This window comes from Lipophrys pholis (assembly GCF_963383615.2).
Source record: "Lipophrys pholis genome assembly, chromosome: 5".
NCBI classification, from domain to species: domain Eukaryota; kingdom Metazoa; phylum Chordata; class Actinopteri; order Blenniiformes; family Blenniidae; genus Lipophrys; species Lipophrys pholis.
In genome coordinates, this window is record NC_137628.1 from 29,439,265 (window position 1) to 29,461,877 (window position 22,613).

General features: G+C 41.5%; 3 protein-coding genes and 1 long non-coding RNA gene across 6 annotated transcripts; 1 reads left to right on the plus strand and 3 right to left on the minus strand.

Annotated features, from left to right (window-relative positions):
* Positions 1 to 357: 357 nt before the first annotated feature.
* On the minus strand, positions 358 to 6,515 carry tmed1b (transmembrane p24 trafficking protein 1b). The gene is made up of 5 exons (XM_080463844.1): positions 6,219 to 6,515; positions 3,444 to 3,541; positions 3,161 to 3,365; positions 2,026 to 2,193; positions 358 to 1,753 (listed from the first exon to the last, which is right to left on the minus strand). Exons 1-5 carry the CDS (start codon positions 6,420 to 6,422, stop codon positions 1,703 to 1,705), a joined length of 726 nt encoding a protein of 241 aa, XP_080319970.1. The 5' UTR covers positions 6,423 to 6,515; the 3' UTR covers positions 358 to 1,702.
* A 1,073-nt stretch (positions 6,516 to 7,588) lies between these two features.
* Positions 7,589 to 10,919, minus strand: LOC308109953. The gene is made up of 4 exons (XR_013935348.1): positions 10,571 to 10,919; positions 10,158 to 10,206; positions 9,708 to 9,831; positions 7,589 to 8,734 (listed from the first exon to the last, which is right to left on the minus strand). It is a non-coding gene; the product is annotated as an uncharacterized lncRNA (long non-coding RNA).
* A 175-nt stretch (positions 10,920 to 11,094) lies between these two features.
* On the plus strand, positions 11,095 to 14,920 carry LOC308109946 (tumor necrosis factor ligand superfamily member 14-like). Of its 3 annotated transcripts, none has more exons than XM_080463843.1 (7): positions 11,095 to 11,170; positions 11,239 to 11,337; positions 11,575 to 11,842; positions 13,102 to 13,135; positions 13,332 to 13,379; positions 13,496 to 13,730; positions 14,446 to 14,916. In XM_080463843.1, the coding sequence occupies exons 3-7, from the start codon at positions 11,591 to 11,593 to the stop codon at positions 14,648 to 14,650; spliced, it is 774 nt and encodes a 257-aa protein (XP_080319969.1). In that variant the 5' UTR covers positions 11,095 to 11,170; positions 11,239 to 11,337; positions 11,575 to 11,590; the 3' UTR covers positions 14,651 to 14,916. The 3 variants fall into 3 exon arrangements, with proteins under 3 accessions (XP_080319969.1, XP_080319967.1, XP_080319968.1); XM_080463842.1 differs by having other exon boundaries at positions 11,098 to 11,119; XM_080463841.1 differs by having other exon boundaries at positions 11,095 to 11,337; positions 14,446 to 14,920.
* A 5,107-nt stretch (positions 14,921 to 20,027) lies between these two features.
* On the minus strand, positions 20,028 to 22,433 carry LOC308109948 (uncharacterized protein). The gene is made up of 3 exons (XM_080463845.1): positions 21,971 to 22,433; positions 21,822 to 21,855; positions 20,028 to 21,157 (listed from the first exon to the last, which is right to left on the minus strand). Exons 1-3 carry the CDS (start codon positions 22,187 to 22,189, stop codon positions 20,772 to 20,774), a joined length of 639 nt encoding a protein of 212 aa, XP_080319971.1. The 5' UTR covers positions 22,190 to 22,433; the 3' UTR covers positions 20,028 to 20,771.
* Between the last annotated feature and the right edge of the window lie 180 nt (positions 22,434 to 22,613).

Below are 22,613 nucleotides of genomic sequence, written 5' to 3' on the forward strand. Positions count from 1 at the left end.
TTTGATAGTTTCCAATAAGTACAACAGTTTATGGTTGTACCTCAGTGTGACGCTGGACGATACATTATGGGAATGAAAATGACTCAGAGAAGGAAATGGGTGTCTGCATACAAGTATTTCTTTTTAGGAATCTGAATCTGTTCACATTCACGACATGTGGAGCTCATTAAGAAAAACACACAAAAAAAAAAGAATTGAACTATTTTTAAGGTTTGGTTGATGAGGTGAAGTTCTGGTTCAGGTTAGATCGTCTGTGGGAAACTTAATGTCAGAAATAATGAAGACCCGTGTGCAGGAGAAGGTTTCTATAGATTTGTGTGAATAATTCTAAAATAAATCAAGAAAATGACGTGAATTCTGTTCCTGGGTGCTTTTATTACAAGTGGTTTTATTATTCATCAGCGTTTGGAACAAAGAAAAAAAAAATGCTTCGTTAGCAGAAGTTTGAGGTGGAATTTCTGGTTTGATTCAGCTGATGAATTTGCATTGTCCTGCGTTTGTGGCTTTTCTCTGGATACTCGGACTTCCTCTCGCTCCACAGACGTGCAGAAACATGTTCAGTGTGGCTGTACGCGTGCGTCACCACGGTGCAGCACTACTCCGGTCACCTTAAACATACATTTTTAATTACAGTTCAACAAAGACAAATAAACAGTATATTGTGTAAAATCGCATTTATTATCACATGTGAATCCAAAAACACATTTATTTTTTAATTATTTTACAGAGCAACAGATTTATAAAAAATGAAATCACACTCAAATGGAGTTGAATAAAACTGCCGCGGGAACGAAGGTCGGCGCGTTTGATCGCCTCAAAATTGAAGAGCCAGAACCAAACCCCAGCGTGTTCATAGAGGATCGTCCTCCAGACACGCAGTCCCACTGGGAGACGGCCGTTTTACACTGGAGATCATCCGTTATTCTTGTTCCGCGTTACAATCGTGGACATGTCAGTTCTTGAAATGGCACATGAAGAAAAATCAGTAACATCCTAAAATAACTCGCCATCAATAAGGCCGTAACCACGGAAACACTGATCACATTTCTAATCATTATTTACACTGGCAGATCTTTCGCTCAAGGCTACAGGAGCAGAAACGGCACAATTGCCCATTATTATTATTCTTAATGTTTTTGCAGAACTGAAAACCCAGTAGATTCATGATGAAGCAGTAAAATTCATTAAACCTATTTACTGAGGACGTTACCTTAAAGGACGAGCTTTCACACGTAAAAGAACAGCAGTGACACTACATCATGTTATTTCCTCACATTTATTTGTGGAGGGAGGCGACATTAAAAGCTCAAAATGAAGTTAAATCAGATTTCTCTTTAAATTATCATCCGAGCCCCTTAAGATCCAAACACATTTAATTATTGCTCATGAAGTGTTCTGAATGTTTGAACTAAAATCTATTTTATTTGGACAACAAATGTATTATTATGGTACTATGTGTAATATTTAATATTTTGAATAAAAACAAGAAATAAAAGAAAGTCATGATGTCATTTCCTGTAGATTTGGGGAGTGAACTTAGCATGCTAACCAGCTAGCCGCGGCCTCCGCTCCGTCGTCCGTCCTCTCAGGATAGCGGGAGATTGAGCAGAGAACAAAACGACGCTGGAGCTCTTACGCAGACATAAAGTGGAAACGTCTGCAGGCGGAGTGCTTCTCCTGCGCAGCCAATCGTATCTGGCCTCTACGTGCAGACCCGCCGCTTATCGTCAAACAGCTTGCGGACAGTGTAGACCTGTGAAGCAGGACAAAAAACAAGCCGGGCATTTATTCCCTTTCATTTTCCATGATCAACATATCGTTGCGTTGCTGATAGACGATCAGGGTCTCGGGTCGCTCGTCTATTAGGAACATGTGGGCGCAAGTTAAAACCTTTTTTAAAATACGGTAATGATACGTGCGACTGTTGACACAACCGACGGTGTCGAGGATAGAATGTCGGCGAGGACGGGACACAAGTTGCGAATCCCTGCCGACGTGCAGATGGCAGCAGGTGTGTCAGCTCACCTGAGTGAGGGCCACACACAGCATCACCAGCACGCTGGCACACGACCAGAAGGAGACCCTCCACAGGTTGTCTTCCAGGAGGTTCCGGTCCCGAGCCTCGTAGGCCCGCAGCACCGTCTGCATCTGCCGGCTGCGCTCCAGACGGCGGTGCAGCGAGTCCATGGACTCCTGGGCAGACGGAACCGGAGAGAAGGGGCGTTGGGTTGGAACAAAGGAACCGACATAGTGATGCTCAGGGTCGTTTACCTGACCAAGTGAAAATAACACCTCAAGATGTTGTTGAGTAAAACGAGGCCTTCGCGCTGCAGTTCAGCTTTAAGTTACTACGTTCTCTGTAAACTAAACTAGATATTTGAGTCTTACCCTTTTTTTTTTAATCAGTCAGCAAATCTGACAAACTCAAAACCAGTATCATGTTTGTGTGCATTTCCAAATTCTCACTTCCCCAGCTCGTCTGACGTTCACGGTACTGAGCTGAAGACGGAAATAAAACGGGCTGGAAATTCTTCAGAAACAAACTTAAACCAGAAACGAGGGGTTTTCTTTTAGAAATATTGCGCTTTCAGCTAAAAATAACTAAACAAAAAAAAAAACCTTGAGCATTTCCAAACTGTGTGTGTGTGTGTGTGTGTGTGTGTGTGTGTGTGTGTGTGTGTGTGTGTGTGTGATACTGAAAGAAATCAGCAGTCGCTTCTCAAGGTTTTGATCGACAGAAAGGCCGTTCACATTTTACTAGATGTTGGTTAACAAAAAGGAAACACTATTTTCTAATGACTAGTTTCAGTTCAGCCCAATCTGAGGCGGCGGGGTCGGACCGGTCAAGTTCTGACATGATGACTTCAAATTTGAACTGTGAAGTTTTTCTCTGTTGTGCAGAGCACAAGTGATGAGAAAGTTTATAATCTTCCAAATCTGAACAATTAGTAAAGAAACTTACTGTGATGTCAACATAAAGACATTTTTAATGATGCAAAATACGGTGAAATATCAACAACAAAAAAAAAAAAAGTCTAAATGTTGTATTTATTGACTTTTGCAGGGTTGAACCCCGACAGGAGGCGAATGTTAGTTTGTTAATGAGGTAAACTTTAAACATTTAACATGGTTGTGAAAAAGGAGTTACGACTCTTCTCACCCGAATATCATCCAGCTTGTACTCCAGCAGGTTCCCGTCGATCTCCTCCAAGCCCACCGGCCACTCCTCGTCTCCGCCCACACCTCCGCCCACGTCTCCGCCCTGTCCTTCCACGATGATCTCAAAGAACACCATCTTCTCCGAGAAGCGGCTGAAGCTGTTGTCGAAGCAGATTTCGTAGTCGCCCTCCTCCGTCGGCTCCACCCTGCCGGCGAGGAAGAGAAGTTGGATAACGAAACGAGCCGGGGAACGGACTCGGCGAGCGCAGATTCAAAGCTCTTACACGTGGACGCCGTCAGAGCGTCGGGACTCGGCGAGGAACTGGACGCCTTTCGGGGAGCGGACGGAGAAGTCGACGTCCATACCGGCACCTGCAATCACCTGCGGGAAGACACGGAGAAGAAGCACATGACAAACAAGGAAATGGAGAAACAGCAGTGCAACAGAGCGGAACAGACCAAAGCTTTCCAGAGCAGAAGGTCACGGCTGAAGCAGGGACTCTCCCACTAAACAAACAAACTGCTTCAGGAGGAGACCGGCTCCTGTTTGTTCTGACGTTTACCCGGCGTTGCACCGCCTCAACACTCACACAAGTGGATAATCTATTAAGTACCAACAATTTAAAACGACAAAGAAAATCCGTCACGATAATTTAAACATCTGTGATTATGTTTAGTCAGCAGAAGTCTTGGGATTTAGATCAACAAAGTTTCTTTTAAACATTATTTTCCGGCTTTTTTTTTTTTTTTTTTTTTTTTAGACAGAATGGAATGGTCGATGAGTAAAACATGAATAATAGAAGTAAAAATGGCTGCACAATTAATTATACATTTACCGTTATAATAAAAACTGAATAGTTTTAATTTTACTGTAAATTCAAGAAAATATGAAGACGGAAACTGAAATGAACCAATTAAAAAAAAAAAACAGCTGGAATTATTTCATATTTGGTCAAAAGACAGAAGCTCAAAAAGAGAAAGGAGGAACGTTGATCAAAAACAAACTCAAAGCATTAAAATCAGATCCGTGTTTGTGTTTAACACAAATATCAATATTATCAAGCTCTTCAACATTATTGCAAATGTACTTAATATATTGTCCACATCTAGTATTAACTCGTGTACTGTAGGTTTTGAGACTCAACACAAAACACCGTAATCTAATTCAGAAGGTGACTCCAACAGCCTCTGCTTCACCTGGTCTGCGGTTCCATTGGTCGAGTTCAGAACGGCCAAATCGCCAATCAGTCATTGACATGTTCTTCAGAAGACCATTTCGTATCGGGATGTTATAGAACTACTTTTGTGTTGGTGTGAAGAGTTGTGCACGTGTATCTGGAGTTGTGTGTCCGAACTGCGACACACAGATTTGTATAACTGGTAAAGATACAGGAAGCACTTTCCAGCCTGAGCTCAAGAAAAAGAAAACACGTTGTGGTCGAATCAGAGTTGTTCCAGTTCTTCGGGCACAACTTCCTGATTCAGCTTTCCAACGTGGCGCTGGCTCCCGCTGCTTGTGCTCCGTTTCCACCAGCGACATGCGTCTGCCTTCATCCATCGCTCTGAACAGCCGGTCCTTTCACTCATGAACCTCTGTGGTTTACGTCCTCGTGGAAAGTGTAACCGAGAGTCTCACCCTATTAAATCTGCAGGTGACTAACATTTTCACAAACTAATTTCAATATTTAATTTTTTATATGAAGATAATAAATTGCCAATAAGTAATTTCAGTGACTTTATTGTACCGGAAGCTAGATTTATTTTTCCTGCAGGTGAGGGCTTTCGACAGTTAACAGACACAGGATAGCGCCGCATCATATCGGGGGTGATTACTTGTGCACGATGGGCAAACGGGTATTTGTACAAGAGCCATAAGAACGGTTCCTGGTGTTGAGCACTATGACTTTCTTTAAAGTCTTCACAAGTCACTGATAACAACGTTCATGGGTACTCTGGATGTAAACGCTCCACTGGGGTCAGGACCTGCCGCTGTAACATTACGCTCAGTAAATAGAACATTTCTCCACAAGAATGGCGTCAAGCTACAACTAAAACTTCCCCTCTCTTATATTTCTGGGAGAATATAAGCTTTAAGTTCACACTCTTTATTCCAGCCATTTTGTGTAAAGAACCCTTCCATTAAAAAAATTAATAAATCTTGAAAATGTGGCTGCAGGCAAACGACATCCTGGACAAACAAGCCGTCTCACACCTACAGGAAATCTGGATTCACCAATTAATCGTCAGGGACTCTGAAGTAAAGACGAGGAAATGTCTGTCAGTGGTTAAGACATTAACCTCTTTTTAACACTGACTGGGAATACAGAAATATAATTCAATTCTTTAAGTAAAGCCAATCCAAAGATGGTGGAGGAGGAAGTGGAAAACCAATTGAATCAGCTGTGACTAAAGTTGACAGTTGATCATCCACATTAAAGTGAAATCTTCCTGGCTGGATGTTGTGGAGCATCACGATGATAAACATCTTTGTGCTTTAAGATTAGCTCTTCCAAACAAATGCTCCTTCTCCTTTCCACCAGCTGTGATCGGGCCCTGATCTGCACCACCTCATGCTTTCACTCACAATTAACTTCAGGATTTCAAACCACATTTCTTTGATTTGTTTTTTCTGCTTTGTTTCAGCAGGAGTTGAACACATCAAGGGTGTAATTTTGCATTTTCTTTCATATTTAATCTGTCAAAATTGCAGAGCATGGAAATATAATTGGCCACAGTTTAGTCCCTCCATTGCACGTGTTGATATTAGAACATAGAACAAACTTCCGGTATATTTTCAGCCCAGTTAAACAGTTGTCACACACACACACACACCTATTAATAGCAATGATTCCTGCCATCAAAGAACCGTTGGTTAGTGACAGTCGGTCTACACACACACACACACACACACACACACACACACACACACACACACACACACACACACACACACACACACACACACACACACACACACACACACACACACACACACACACACACACACACACACACACACACACACACACACACACACACACACACACACACACAATTACCTGATACTCGACCTCCATCGTGCCGTTCTTAACCGCTGTCTGAAAGAAACACTCGGACCTTCCCGCGGGCACGAGCACCGTGAACTCGCTGTCCTGGCTCTGGCCGAAGCAGCCCACCGAGCCCGCGCAGCAGAGCCACCAGACCGCAGCGAGTACGAGCCTCCGTCGCCCCCCGGTCCTCGCTGCCCGCTGCAGAACGTCCATGGTGGGAATCTTTCGGGACAAACGCGGCTATCGAAGTTCAGCCATCTCTGCATCCGTCTTCCGCAGCACAACTTTACAGCGTCCTGATTGGATGAACGGCTTCCCGCCGCGGACCAATCAGAGAAGAGAGAGTAGCAGTCATCATCCAATCAGGAGACAGCAGAGGTTCTGACAGCACGTCGTCTCATGACGACATCAAAAACATGAACGGAATCAATCAACACTTGAACAACTTTGTTGATCTTTTAAAATAAATTCTGCTTATTTTATTCTGACGTGATGAATATTTTCTCCTGAAGCGTGAAATGACCTCCACAAATAAAGCATGCAGTTTTAAAAGCATGGCATAATAAGGTATCAATATTATTTAGCGTGATAAAACAAAATATATTACTATTGCAGTATTAAAAACTGGTTGAAATCCAAAATACTTAAGCTAGGCATTCATCTATTATACAAAACAGATTTTTTATTTTACCATTTAATAAAAAAAATGTAATGTGTATAACTTATGAAAACTAGTGTGCATCTTTCACAAGGAAAGCTGCTTATAATTATCCTGTGGGCTCCATTGGACCCTCTCAGCCGGTCGTGGATCCTGGGTCATATATCAAGTGTGGGTAATTCAGTTTACAGAGAGGACCCACATGAAAACTGTTGCGGAGATCTGGGCTATACGTTCTACTACTAAAATTAATATATCTCTTATTAACCATCCAGTGGACGGGTTTCTTCCAGCCTAAGTTGATGTCATTGACAGAAAACATGATTTAAAACTTTAAGATAGTCACTATAGGGTTTCGGGAATTTGAAGTATAGAGCGAGAACCTCAACCACCCGGTAGAAAATCATAGATCATCTCCACTATTTTTGTTTTGATGATTTTTCAATTCACTTCATTTTCAACTGTGCTCCCTGGTCACATGATGCCCAGGTCAGATCTAGATTTAAGTGATATTGTCACTGTTTTAAGAGACAAAGTGCAGGTGAGCCACCAAGTTAGGTCTTTGGTGAAATAGGAAATATAATTTAACAACACTTTGACCTCTGAGGTCACAGAGTTCATTACGCTTTCTACAATACAAATAATTTAATTTAGAAAAATCAATTTTACAGTCCTGAAACAAAATGATCCAATTTCTCATAATAAACAACAAAGTATTTTTGCCCAAATGCTCGTTAAAAAAATGTTGTGAAGCTTTATTATTTCAATCACAGTACAAATTCAAAACAATACAGAGACATTTCAAACAATGTGTACTGACTAGTATGTGATTGGTCATTAAAGTACACAAAATCAGAGACATTTATACGTTAATCTTAATTTAGCTGCAGACAAGGACCATTAATCAATATACAGTTCTGCCAACAGAGTAAATAAAAATAGAAGTTGAAACAGACTAGAGACAAGAAGCCACCGTGAAATTAAAAGGAGAAGTGAGATATGACAGAGAACAGAGTTCAAACATTTAATGAAGCTCAGATCCGGTGGTTTCTAGTGACATCGGGTGAGAAACAAACACACAGGGTGGGGAAGTTTGAAACTCATGTGTTAAACAAAGATGGCTGTATTTTTTATGTTGCGTAGAAATGACACTTCAACAGTTCACTCAGTTATACGGGTGGGAAATGTTTTGAACCAACGGGCCAAATACAGTCTAATCAATAAATTCCTATCATATAATGAGTTTTGTAAAGGTGAAGCGTCATTATGTTGACTGAACACTGCTCTTTTAATCATCAACAAAATATGTTTTAGAATATATGTTGTGTTTGGTAAAGATGTGCAGTTATATCAGTCTAGATTAACCACAATAACTTACAGCATGTATATTAAAGGTAAGTTATTCAGACTTCTGTGAACTGTGGCGTCCCACAGGAAACCAGACAGACACTCGCCGTCACAGAATGGTGTGTGTGGTAATCAGATATGTATTATGACCTTTACTGTACCACTTCAAGAAATGATGTGACACCGCAGATTGTATCCTCTCCTCCGAATGATGCTGATGAATTAAATGAACTCTGGCTGACAGGGGAGCGTGCACCGGGGGCTCAAACACACAAATACACTGACGGGCCAACAAGGACATACTGATGGCTGCAACACACACACACTGGGAGGCAGGATGATGAGACGCACCGGACAACAATCCACCCGGGGAGGGGAGGGATCACAGAGGAGGACTCGTCTTCTACCGTCAGACTGAACAAGCTGGTGAAAATGTTCCTCAGAGATTTTCATCTGTATTGACTTGTCAGCTGAATATCCATGATGTGAATCTCATCTGCCCTCGTATCCCCAGGTGCTCCTTTGGATTGAAATCGGATGACTATGGAGGCATTTCGATTACATTAAAATACTCAGACTCGCTGTTTTTGCACCAACATCTACTATATTCTATGTTGAAAGTCACTCAGATCTTCTTTCCCCCCTCATTGTTTTGAACATCAGCAGGTCAAAACTGAACTAAATTCTGTCTCTACGAGCTGCGATGTGGTTGTCTGATCTGAGTACAAGAACAGAATTTAATGAAGCGGTCAGTGAGGGTGTATGATTGAATAATTTACAAAATTATAATAGTTATCTTGTCTAAATGTGTATCGAGAGGCTGGGAAATAAATTTTGTCATTATACCTCATCAAGCAGTATTTATCATGACTATTTGCATTATACAGTGTATTTACAGAGTGAGTGTCACGGTGCTCCACATCTGCATTTTAACAAACATTTCCATAGTTTTTCTTGAATTTAATATGTTTTCTCGTAGGATTTCTCAGGCTGTGATGCTCAAAGCAATTTGTATCTTACATTCTGATCAGTAGCAGTAGAGACAATTACTTCATGCAAGAGCAATGTGATCATTTGTATTTGATGCAGTAGTTTTTATCTTTCTTCATGTGGAGACGTTGTATAACCATCCATATCACAGCTTTCTCCTCCTGCTTATTAATAGTTGTACGTTTGCTTTACTGGCCTCTGCTCATTATATTCTCACCTGTACTGAGTTGTTGTAATGACCCCGACACCTACTGGATCAGTGACAGGTTCATGAGTAACTTTTAATTGTTGGCGATACAAAGCAGGTCATTACTTTATCCCACCAGCAGATTCACAAAGTGCACAGCGAAAAAAAAGAATTTCAAGATAACGATCCCTCTGTCACACATGCATCACCTGACTGAATGCAGCTGTAAATAAGACAGTAAAACTGAGTGTTTTTCAAGATTTAACTACGATGAACTGTAGTTTGGCAGTAGCACCGCTCTGCAGCAGTCACTCACTCTGAGGATCATATGGTTGCAGTCGCCTCTGTGCCGCAGGTCAAAGTCTCTGAGCTCTTCAATCGGAGCTCCAGTCAGAGCCTCTGTGACTGTTAACTTCCGTCTGTCCTCCCGTCGTCTTCATCTGCAATAAACACAGTGTGCACAGTGTGTGTGTGTGTGTGTGTGTGTGTGTGTGTGTGTGTGTGTGTGTGTGTGTGTGTGTGTGTGTGAAAGAGAGAGAAAGAGAGAGAGAGAGAGAGAAAGAGAAGCAGGAGAAAAAACAGGAGAAAGATTTGTTCTGCTTAATATTTTGTGTAAATTGCACAAGAAGCATGGCCTGAGAAGGACTTCCTCACTGTACTGTACTCTACAATAGCGTGTGTGTGTGTGTGTGTGTGTGTGTGTGTGTAAACGTGAGATAGGAATTCACAGTGTGTGAGTAGTAAGTTATTCAGAGTGTATTTTCACCATATGGAGTCTCTCACGTCGAACTGTTGGTTCCCTCCTACAACAAAGACTGAAAAAACCCCAAATCTGTCAGAGTTCAAATGATTTAAGTTTTAAAAAAAAATCACAAACTGAATAATGACTATGGTAAAGTCCCTATTTGTTCAGACAGAATGAAACACAAATGTTACCTCGCTACTTACAAAATCGAATGGAAACGTATGAAATGAAAAACAGAAACGTCTTCACACGTACTTCTGGTTTTCTGTTCGGCTACGCACAAAAATAAGATGATGTGGATTTCTTCTAATTCTTGCAATCATACAAGCCAAAGTGACTCATTGCTCACTGCTGTCTTCATTCTCAGACTCATAAAACCAACACGGGCTCCTCGGAGTAAAAACAAAACAAAGAAAAGGAAAAATAAAAGTCACCTGAGATGTTAGTATAAGAGCTGGTGATGCTCATTGGCAGTGAGGGGTGTCTGGATCTGCAGAGCCGACAGCAGCTTGACCTCCAGCTCAGCTTCCAGCTTCAGTCTGAAGACCTCCTGTATCATTAAATATCACACTGTGTTGTTTAAACAGGACTGAAGCTTTGCTCAGACAGGCAACAAGATTGTGCAAGTTCCTCCTAAACAGAGAACGAGCCAAAGCGCTACTGACTCTGACATAACGAGCCAGAAGTGTTCAACTCCCTGCACAACGAAAAGAAAAGACAAGAAAAGTTTAAGACGGAAAAGGAGAAAAGGAAACGTCAGCTGGTAAATGATAACTGTTGTGTGCAGTCGCAGGGAGTGTCCCTCTCTCTCTCTCTCTCTCTCTCTCTCTCTCTCTCTCTCTCTCTCTCTCTCTCTCTCTCACTCTTGCTCTCTCTCTCACTCTTGCTCTCTCTCTCATTTTGCCTCTTCATTTCCTCCTTTCATGATCTTGCCTTAAAGGCGATATTGCTGATAGCTGACAGTAGGCATGCGAGCACAAGAGGTGAGGAAGGACAAACAATCTGTACAGACGAGAATTTCTGTCTCTGATGAGGTAAAACATCGAAGGAACAAATAACCTCAGTGGTACATCTTTATTGTATTTCTTTATTTTTTTTACAGAAGATATTTGCTGATTTGTACTTTAAATGAGCTTCAGAGGACTGAGAGCAAATTATTCTGTACTGCTGACTGAGTTGTGGACAAAGATTTCAATTCAAGGTAAAAACATTTTCCATGCTTCTTGAAGACAATCAAGATGAAATAATAAGTATGACTGAGTATCTTTTGGATTCATCAAGATGCACTAGATCTGTCTGTACGTAGTCACAGTATGGTGAAATCCTAGTTTCCCAGAAGCTGGTTGCACCACTGTCAGTCTAACTTCTGTTCTCGCCGTTGTTCTCTGAGAACTTTCTCCTCCCAGTCTCAACATAACGCAGGCCATCTCTCTTTCAGTGAAAACAGCTTCCTCATGTCGGCACCTGCAACCTTTAACCTCTCCATCCCAGACGAGGTGAAGGCCGGGGGGGTGTCGGAGGGCGCAGTGGGCCCCTGTCCTCAGGTGTTTGTGGTGGACAGCCAGGCGAACTACATCAGCAGGCCCACGGAGAAGAAGCAGAGGACGACGGCGGCTCACAGGCTTCTGCTGCTGCTGGTGGGCCTGGCCCTGATGGGGCTTCTCTTCCAAGGATACTTCATCTACAAACTTTATCAAAACAAAGAGGTGAGGCTGATGTTTGCTGATATTTAATTGTGTGCATTTTGTGTGTGTGCGTGTGCGTGTGCGTGTGTGTGTGTGTGTGTGTGTGTGTGTGTGTGTGTGTGTGTGTGCGTGTGCGTGTGCGTGTGCGTGTGCGTGTGGGGGGGGGGGGGGGGGGGGTGTACCAAATGGGAACTCTTTTCTTTGAGAATTCCCCTGTTTCCCTTTACGTCATGCGAGACGAGGCTGTATGCTTTGTACTCGTCCACGTGGGTCATTTGCTCTTCAAGCTGTAGGTCAATGATGACAAATCTGCTGATTGGCACGATTAGTTCTGCTTTTATTCCCCCTTATTCCATTTCAAGTACCAACGCAACAATAACTTCACTTTTTTCGGTTTCCTAATGCTGTTTACTGCACACCTGTCTTTGTTTTGTTTTTTTAAATGTTATGCACTCTTCAAGTTGAGTAATACTCTTTGAAGATATGCAGCATCTTGAATATCATTTAAAAAAAAAAAAAGAGGTGAGGTTGCCATAGAATTGCTCACATCATTTTCCTGCCTCTTCTATGACGCTTCATAAATTAATCATGTGTTACTTTTGTTCCTTCTCTTGGATGCATTAAGATTTTACTTTAGTGTTACCTGCCTTACAATGAGAGCTTTCTTTAAAAGTCCATTTTAAAAAGGATGATTTACTTTATAGTGACTGAAAACTGGCTGAATGCTCCTTTCAGTGTTTGTTCAGTCCAACCTGCACCTCAAATGTTTCTTTCACAGAAAAGACGTGAAAAGAGAAGATAATTTCCCCTGCTGCTGAATTAATTAGTTCAATGAGAAATATTTAAAGTTCTCTTTATTGGTTCCCATTTATTTGTGCTTATAGAGATCAGATATGTGTGCAGGGCAGCTCCATAGCAGTGACAGTATTAGTTTGTATATTACTGTAGTACATGAAGAGGTTATCTGGGTACTGCAGCTTCCTTGTACAGTCTGAAATACATTCTTCTAGGTTGAGTTGTTTGTCTGTCTGTTTTGCTTTTGATGGATTGGGGGACTCAACGTTTGCATTAGTCGGCTGGGATTGTCTCCAACACTAAACTGAATAAAGCAGCAAATTGATGGAAGGATGGAATAACTAGACTAAAGAGTACTCAGATTTTTTTAAACTATCATTATCACATTTGTACAATTTTTTACACCATTTTCACACCTGCATGTGAAGAAAGCCTGCACTTTTTTTTTTTTTTTAAATCCATTTTTTATTGTTGTTTTTTTCCAGACTGGCAGTATAATGAGTCAAGTGGGGCTTAAAGGTATGTGTGATACTGCTACCATAAATCACATGTCTCTGCATACATTAGACAAAAAGAAAATTACATTTTCATAGAAGTAGGATTACTGCTGTACTGAAGAGACCTCGTGTCTCTGTTGTAATCTCAAATACAATGTTACCATATTGATCAGTTGATTTATATTTGACTTTCATGTTTGTTTGTTTTTTTAAATTAGAACTGAAACAGATTACCATGAATCAGAGGCCGTTTGCTCACCTGCTTGGTTCGTACTCTCTCATCACTCCAATTCAAATACCACTTTAAGGTGAATTTAACTCAATTCATTTCAACTTTATTTGTTAAAGCAGTTCTCGTCCCTCTGTATCTTCTTTACATTAGGCTCCAACAATCTTACATTGGAGAACAATGTGGTGCAGTGGGTGAAAGAAGGCGAAGCCTTCACTCATGACATGACGTACCACAAAGACGGACTGATCGTGGAGAAGGAAGGTTACTATTACGTCTACTCAAAAGTGCAAGTCAACGCTGCAGAGGACTGTTTGCTCATCCAGCACAAGGTCATGAAGTACACCAGTGCCTATGGCAAACCCATAGGGCTTATGAAATCAAAAAAGTGAGTCACTGCACCCGTCTTCACCTCTTATTGCCTGGAATTACTTCACCTGTTTGTAGATACACTTCTGTGTGTTTAGAGTTCATTTTACTGCTGATGCCCCTCAAATCAGCCCAAACTCATCACATTTAATGCATTTCAACCATCCTGAAATTCTACCTGCCCCATGTGTTCCTCAGATTAACGTTGGGTGAAATCCTGTTGAATTTCTGCAATCATAGAATAGAATAGAAAATAATATATATATATATATATATATATATATATATATAGCACCTTTCCCAGACATGAGTCACAAGGTGCTTAGCAGCACTAAAAATAGAAAAAATTAAATAAATAATTAAAATATCATGGCTTGTTTGTCTTCACAAATCCGTCCCACAGCAGGGCTTTTCTGCTAAAACTATTTCACCGATCTCTCGGCTGTCAACATTGCCCTCTGCTGTCCAGCCGGGTCTTTGTGCTGTTATGTCCTCCGCTCCTACTGACACTGTGTGACCCCCAGCACACCGGGTCAAAGCTGTGGTTACCATTACAGAGAAGATTGCTTTTTGTCATGCATTTCTTATTTTTTACAATTTGCTATGGGACGGATCAGACCTTCCTGACGTCAGTTCCGTGCCTGTTTGACACCCTTAGTTTAACTATCATCACAGCAGCACCTTCTTCATGATGGTGAATGCCTTTTGTGAAATTTCTGACGTATTTCTTCCAGTTTCCGCTGCAGGACTCCCAAAGCTTCAAATGCAAAAAGTTCAGCTGGCGAGGATCTGTGGAACAATTATCTGGCTGGGATCTTTCAACTGCGAGAAGGAGAAAAAATCATTGTGCAACTGGAGAGTAAACAGAACGTTCAGCTGCGTCCAGGACTCAGTGAAAACTTTATGGGGGCCTTCATGATTTTTGTCTCAGGAAAATGATTGAAACTGATTTTTGTCCTGCTTTTTCCTTGTGTTGATTTACAAACACATGTTGTAATTTAAAGCAAATACATATAATATATGAAACAATTAATATTCTGATATTTAATGTTCTTGATGAATGTGTTTTAATCATTTGTGAAAAAAATGATATTTTAAAGTTGTGGTATCACAAAAATGGATCTGAAATTCAGGTTTATTTTAACCATATGGATATTTTTGCCAGCTACGTAGTTTTGTTTTCTCAATAAAAATATTTTTGACATAATTAAAGGTGGTGTCTTGTATCAACACACGACAGCATCAATGTCAGACGAGTTCGTTGTTAAATATCCTGTGGAAGAATGAGAAGCAGATGACTTTTATGTTGAATAACTGAAGTGAAGCGTGTGAATACACACACAAAGTAATATACTTGTACACCACCCTGCTCAAACTGCACATAATCCACAGTATGAAACCGTAGATCTATAGATATGCAACAGACAGAAACTCTTTCTCTCTCTGTGTAGCAGGATGTGGTTTGTAAGGATGCAGTTAGATGAGGATGGGGCATGTTTGGGGGAGGACTGTAGCTGACTCAGCTTATCTTTCACTTTTCATGGGAAGGTTTCGATGAACTTGCAGCTTTTTCAAGAAGGGAGAAAAAAACGGTGAACACATAGTTTGGTCGGAGTTGGTTACAGAACTGTTTGGTAGCCAAAAAAGAATTGAGCCAATTAATTAGTATAATAAATAAAACAACTGCCCATGAATTGATTTCTCTTCTATATGGCTTTATCCTGTGCTGTGTCGCGAGGTAAATAAGACAACCCAGAAATGGAAGGAAAACAATAACAACAGTGCAGGAAATAATCTAGACAGAAAAAAAACCCTCACAGCCGAGTCAGACCTGTAAACGACTGGAAACACTGACCTCAGAAGCTTTGGAGGTATTCAGGTCATTTCCTGCTGTTGCACAGATAAACACATTTGTATTTACATGCATATGTACAAACAGGATACCCGTTGCAAACTGGAGCATCAGAGAGATGTGCAATAAATTGTATTGCGGTGCTGCGCTTCATATATTTCAGCTCCGTTTGAGGTACTTTTCTTTGTTTCTGCCTAATAAGAGATCATTCATTATTCATGGTCCGGGACCACCGTGATGAACGCCGACGATCACCAGGGAAGCTCAAGGCTGAGAGGTTATTAAACTTAGATTTGAAAATGCCAAAACAAACAAACAAACAAACAAACAAACAAACAGACAGACAGACAGACAGACAGACAGATAAACCACCATGGTGATAAACCACCATGAATATATAAAATGACCCTTCCCAAAGTGCACCGATGGGTTTTAGTGCCCCCTGATTGATGACATGTTTACACCAGAGTCTGCTGGAATTGGTTTCAGCTCCATTGAATTTCTCGATGAGTTAGAGAAGAAATTGTTCAATTGAAACAGATAAAGATTTTGTTTACATTCAGGGTCAGTGACTCTTCTCTAAACCTTCAGACAGTATACCTCAGGAATTAAAACATACACTCATGTAGATGAATTTCTGAAGGTGCACGATAAAGCAGTGATTAACTGTTGAATGCTTTTGAAATGTATTCTGAATAGCAAACTGCTGCAGGCCCAAAGAGAGACGTGAGAAATGCTGTTTTCACTCTGAAGCACACAGGAGGTTTGATGGTGCGGAGCTTTGATTGACAGCAGATGTCATCCTGCCACAGCGTGGGCGGTGTGACATACGGAAAGAGAAACTGGGAAACTTGCACTCGGAGGTTTTCATAAATACCTCAACAACATCACAGTGTATGACAGGACAAGTGTGCTTATGATTGAAAGATACACCAGAGGGACTGAACCCCTACACCTAACCAGGGACTGAGCCCCAACCAGAGACTGAACCACAACCAGGGACTGAACCCCTACCCCCAACCCCAACCAGAGACTGAACCCCAACCAGGGACTGAACCCCGACCCCCAACCCCAACCAGAGACTGAACCCCTACCCAAGGACTGAACCCCGACCCCCAACCAGGGACTGAACCCCGATCCCCAACCCGAACCAGAGACTGAACCCCTACCCAGGGATTGACCCCCCAACCCCAACCAGAGACTGAACCCCTACCCAGGGATTGACCCCCCCCCAACCCCAACCAGAGACTGAACCCCAACCAGGGACTGAACCCCGACCCCCAACCCCAACCAGAGACTGAACCCCTACCCAGGGACTGACCCCCCCAACCTCAACCAGAGACTGAACCCCTACCCAAGGACTGAACCCCGACCCCCAACCAGGGACTGAACCCCGACCCCCAACCCGAACCAGAGACTGAACCCCTACCCAGGGATTGACCCCCCAACCCCAACCAGAGACTGAACCCCAACCAGGGACTGAACCCCGACCCCCAACCCAAACCAGGGACTGAACCCCGACCCCCAACCCAAACCAGGGACCGTATCACTATGTGCAGTCAGGGTTTGAGTCCCTGCCCCAATCCATCTGTCTCTCTTATCCATTTCTCTCCTCTATCCACTCAACCCAATCGGAATAGCAGAAAGCCGCCACCTCTGAGTCTGGTTCTGCAGGTTTCTCCACCTCTGAGTCTGGTTCTGCAGGTTTCTTCTCTAAGTCTGGTTCTGCAGGTTTCTCCACCTCTGAGTCTGGTTCTGCAGGTTTCTTCCCCTAGTCTGGTTCTGCAGGTTTCTCCACCTCTGAGTCTGGTTCTGCAGGTTTCTCTTCTTCTGACTCTGGTTCTGCAGGTTCCTTCCTGCTCCAGAGAGTTTTTCCTATCCACAGTCGCTTATGCTTCTCATGTGGATCTGTTGGGTTTCTCCCTGTAAAAAGCACCTAGAAATGACTGTGTTGCACTTGTTGATATATAGATAAAGTTGAATTGAATTGAATTGAATCGAATCGAATCGAATCGAATCGAATCGAATCGAATCGAATCGAATTGAATTGAATTGAATTGAATTGAATTGAATTGAATTGAATTGAATTGAATTGAATTGAATTGAATTGAATTGGATGTGGCTCCAGCTCCATTTGACCACCTTCACTGTCTACAAAAGGAACGCCACTGTTATTATGCAGCGTTTGACCGATGGGGCTCAAACATAATCACCTTCCGCCTTGATGTGCCCTGAAGTTACTGGAAGGAATACAAAAGGGCCTGAACTTTAAACTATAAACTCCCAGACTCGTTGGTTGAATGCTCGAGGTCTTAATGACTTTAAATCAAGATGAATGTTAATGGCCGAGTCGTACATAAATTCAGGACACTTAATGAGGTGTAATCATATCTCTTGTTACTCTTATGGTTTTGCAAAACTATTCTATCATTAAAATGTGTATTCATTCCAGTTAGATTATGTTCTGTTGTAAAATGTGCATTTTAATGGAATAAAATTAGTTTAACCTTCACTTGTGCTTCCTATTTAACCATGATTTACAATTTTAAAGGAAGATGCATATGGTCAAGACTGTCAAAACATTTGCAGTTTCCTCCCCCTGATGATTGATTCGGTATAATTCTATCCTTTCCAGATGTTTATTTTTAGACTAAGAGAACTCTATCAAAGGGAGCTCCGGCTGTTTCGACCTATAAAAGCTGCTCCATTCCTGTGGGTGTCTTGCATGTGGTTTTCTTTGGGGTGATTGGATGAAACAGGTGGAATGCGCCTTTCAGAGAGTTTCCAAATTCTTTGAATAGCCGAGTACATTGAACTCCAGACAGATTGTTCTGCTGACCACACTTTCAAATTTCCATCTCGATAGGGTGAGATTTGCTGGTAAATTTGGGGAAGATATGACTTCCCGTCAGATGACTAATTTTGACCTCAGTGTGGGATGAGAATGTTCCTTCCTATATCTCCTCACTGATTCTGCAGTGGCCAGTTCAAACACCGTCAAATAAAAAGGTCTTGAGATCAGAGTTACGTCCCTCCTTGCCTCATGCCTTCTCGTCAGTGTAGATTTCCCAATGCACACGTTTTCAAGTGAAATGCTGCTTGCAGTGAGAGTGCGTTTCATTTCTTGGAGGTGTAAAGTGATGCTTGAGTGTGGTGAGAATGAATAACAGTCATGGGGTTACAGTTATCATGTGTAACAACCAGTAATGTCATAACTTTGTCCATTTGAAATGTAACGAAGCCAATAATGTAAAAACTAGACAATGTTCTAATTGGATATTTGATTTATTATCAAAAGAGCATTTTGCCAATAATCTAATAAGACTAAGTAGGATTTTGTTATTTTTAATTCTTTTAAGATATTAAGTGTAGCTAATATTGCAATAATACATAAACTGAACTGCTTTTCTGGGAAAGAAATGTTTTTTTTCTTTTTACTTGTCAAAAATAGGTTACATAGTTGTCATATTCATTCATTGAGGATATTACATATGGTTGTAAAAACTATTTTACAATTCCATAATTGTCAAGTTCTTCCATCTGTGGCTTTGTTACGTTCAACACGGCCAATATAACTACACTGTCAGTTGCTCCAACGTGTCATCATTTCACTTCTGTGTTTAACTTGCATCCGCCTCACTTCAGTCTAATGTTCTGTGTTTTTTTGCGTTTTGCAGGTTTCTCAGTAACTGACGAGCTGCAGCGTTTGACTTACCTTGACGATGATCAAGCAGGGCTGCACAGGGATCTTGTGGTTAGTACTCTCAGACCTGCGCCCGAAGTTAATCTGTGACTCTGAATCGGCCGTAAGTATAAGTACATGACTGGCGCTCTCTATCTGTTATTGGCCGGAGATGAACTGACGACCTTTCCAGGTTTTCTGCTTCCTTAACGGACGGCCAAACAACTTAACAATTAGATGGACATTATTTTATTTTTCAATAAAAATGAAGCTGCCAGTCTAGTTGATAATTGTATGTAATTCTATGACGCTAAACTTCCTAATATATCTGAACATAGTTTGTGTTACTTATCTGAATGATGAGTAACTATAAAAGGCGACTGCATACAAAGAACATTTACGTTCACCCCAACATTTGCCTCACCTGAATCCTAACATAGTTTCACCACAGTTCGTCTTCTTGCTCACTTTTTCCAAATTTAACACCTTCATTACTTGTGAACTTCTGTTGTTAACCCGGCCCCATTTTCTCCATGTATTTTAAATACAAGCCGTGACACTTAGCGTTCTGTAACACAGACGTGTGTTTGTGTGTTTGTTAGTCACAGGTTGTTCTCAACCACACTCAAGGGTAAATAAGCAGGATGTGATGTGCATCCAGTTCCTGGTAGAAGCTGCGTAATGGCAGGGAACTTTCCCTTACCGATCAACCTCTTGTGGATTCCACCGGCCCAAATCACTTTCATTCTGAATTTTCCAGTTGTCACACTGAAATGAACCTTCCGTTTAATATATCCATGTTTAATATGGCATATAACAAATATAACAAAATACATTTAACAGTGATTAGTTTGTCCATAGGACTTAAAGTATATCTTCTCCTGACATCGTTTCTGACAAATGAAACAAACAAACACATTAAAGGTACATTCATTCAGTCATCCTGATCACGTGGTGATAATTTTTATCATTAAGTTTCTTTGAAAGTTGTTTGAAAAAAATAACATTACTCATTAATGTTACTCATCATCTGCTTAACAAATAAGACTGAATATATATAAATATAGATAAACTGAACGCAATTTCAGAATTACAAATTCTGTAAACAATAAATAGATGCTTTCAGCATCTTACATAAGAAACCTGTCTGAGTAAAATAACAGTGTATTGCACATTTGTATCAATGTAGTGGCATCTACACTGCAACAACATTCCAAAGGAAATAAAAAATAAATATTAATCTATTCCAAAATAAATATAATGTGAACACGCACGCACGCATGCGTGTAAGCACACACATAAACACACAAATACTGACGGTGGGTCTGTAGTCTCTATCCCCTTTTCATTATTATAAGTGCAACTTCCCAGACTCCAACCTAAAAGTCCTCCATCTCACACCTTCAGTTTGTATCAGACGTCACAGCTTCGGAAACTGTCAACAGAACCTCACTGCATCCGCTCAGACGTTCAAAGAGAACAAACTGGTGGGCATTTTTCCCAGCAGAGGCACAACTGCTCACACGTCAGTCCACGAGGAACATCCCGACTCCCGAGCCTCGGACATCCAGTGCCCAGTTCGGTAGCCCCTCCGTCGGCACAGTCACATAAGTGCGGAGCGGCTCGTTGTGCAGCTGGGTCACTGTCCAACACTTCCGCCTCACAGATTTCACATTTGATGGAAGCTGCACCTCACAGGTGAGGAGCTTATTGCCCACTTCTACGATGAGGAATCCTGCCTTGCACCTGGCGGTGCAGGAAACAGTGAGATCAATGTAGATGAAGTAGGTCCCCTCCTGTCTTGGGGTCAGCGAATGTCGGTTTGGGTCAAAGTTGAAGTTGTTTCCGACAGACGTTCCCTCACCATGGTGGAGTAGAGTGAATTGCATGGAGGAGTTATGATTAAGTTGGCCTGGAGGAGCAGACAAACACATTTAGTTTAGATGTTGACACAGAAACACAAAATGTATTTATAACGTCTGAACAAGAGAATCGCACATGAGTAAATTGTGTTATAAAAATTATCTACTGAGGCATCAAAGCTCACCCTGGCATAATCTTAACCTGAGAAAAATCTCAGTGATTAAGTTTATTAGTCTATCAGGAATTCACTTGTTGCTGTTGTTTTCAAGTTAATTTCATGGTTGACTCATGATCTTATAGAGACACATTCCTAATTTAAATGTACTTTGTACAAGTCTATTTTATTCTATTCCTAAAATCTGTAAAATTCTTTTCTTGTTTTTGCATTGAAATGAAAGGAAAAAGACCGAAACAAGTATTCTGAACTTCTATATGATATGAATGTTGCATTCAGGACACTTGGTATATATATATATATATCATTATTAAGCTTAACAGTCTATTAGGAATTAATTAGTTGCTGTTGTTTTCAAGTTAATTTCATAGTTGACTTATGATCTTATATAGGCGCATTCTTAATTTCAATATATATTTCTCTCTCTCTCTCTCTCTTTCTCTCTCTCTCTCTCTCTCTCTCTCTCTCTCTCTCTCTCTCTCTCTCCATATATATATATATATATATATATATATATTCAGCAAAATAAAATACTTACTTGACTTGGTCCTCAGATAGGCAAACTTTTCTCTCTGTTGGCAAAAGGAAACGAAAAAAAAAGTTGATTACGAAGTGAGCATGCGAAAAGGTATCGGAATACAACGACTTTTTGTTTGTTTAATATAGTGATAAAAAGTCTGTGCTGACCTTGTATGTTTGCGGCGCTGCGCCTCCAGGCGGAGGCTCGGCGATTGGACTGGAGGTCTTCTTCAGCTCCATCACCACCATCACTCCGCACACCGTGACCGCCGTCAGCGCCACGAACAGAAAGACGATGGACAGGGTGAAGAAGCCGTCCAGGCAGCTCCTCCGACGGCATCTTTCCTGCAGAGACTCCACGTCCACCGGTTTACTTTGTTGGCCCATCAGTCTGCAGGAGGCGCTTCGCGCTTCGGAGAGAAGATCCACGTTTCCAAGCGCGACCAACAAACTCGCTCAAAAACTTCAGAAGTTGTCCAGCTGCGGCTGTTTGGAGTTGTTTTTTATGACCGAGGTGTTGGTCTTTTCGCAGTCACGCGGTCCGGTGAGGGTCTCGGGGATGAATGCGAGGACCTGAGGCACCATGACGCTTTTTGTAGCGCGAGCCGCGCTGACGCGCAACTCGCACAGTGGCGAGGAAAATCACGGAAATCATGGGTTTCCCTTTGTGGAGTACACACACACACACACACACACACACAAAAGAGAAACTGCCGTTGCGCAAGTTGCAACTCAGCCAGTGCGGTGAAAAACGAAAGGAAGGAATAGAAACTCTGGAGCTTTAGTTTATCTTGATCAAGTGAATCTTAAT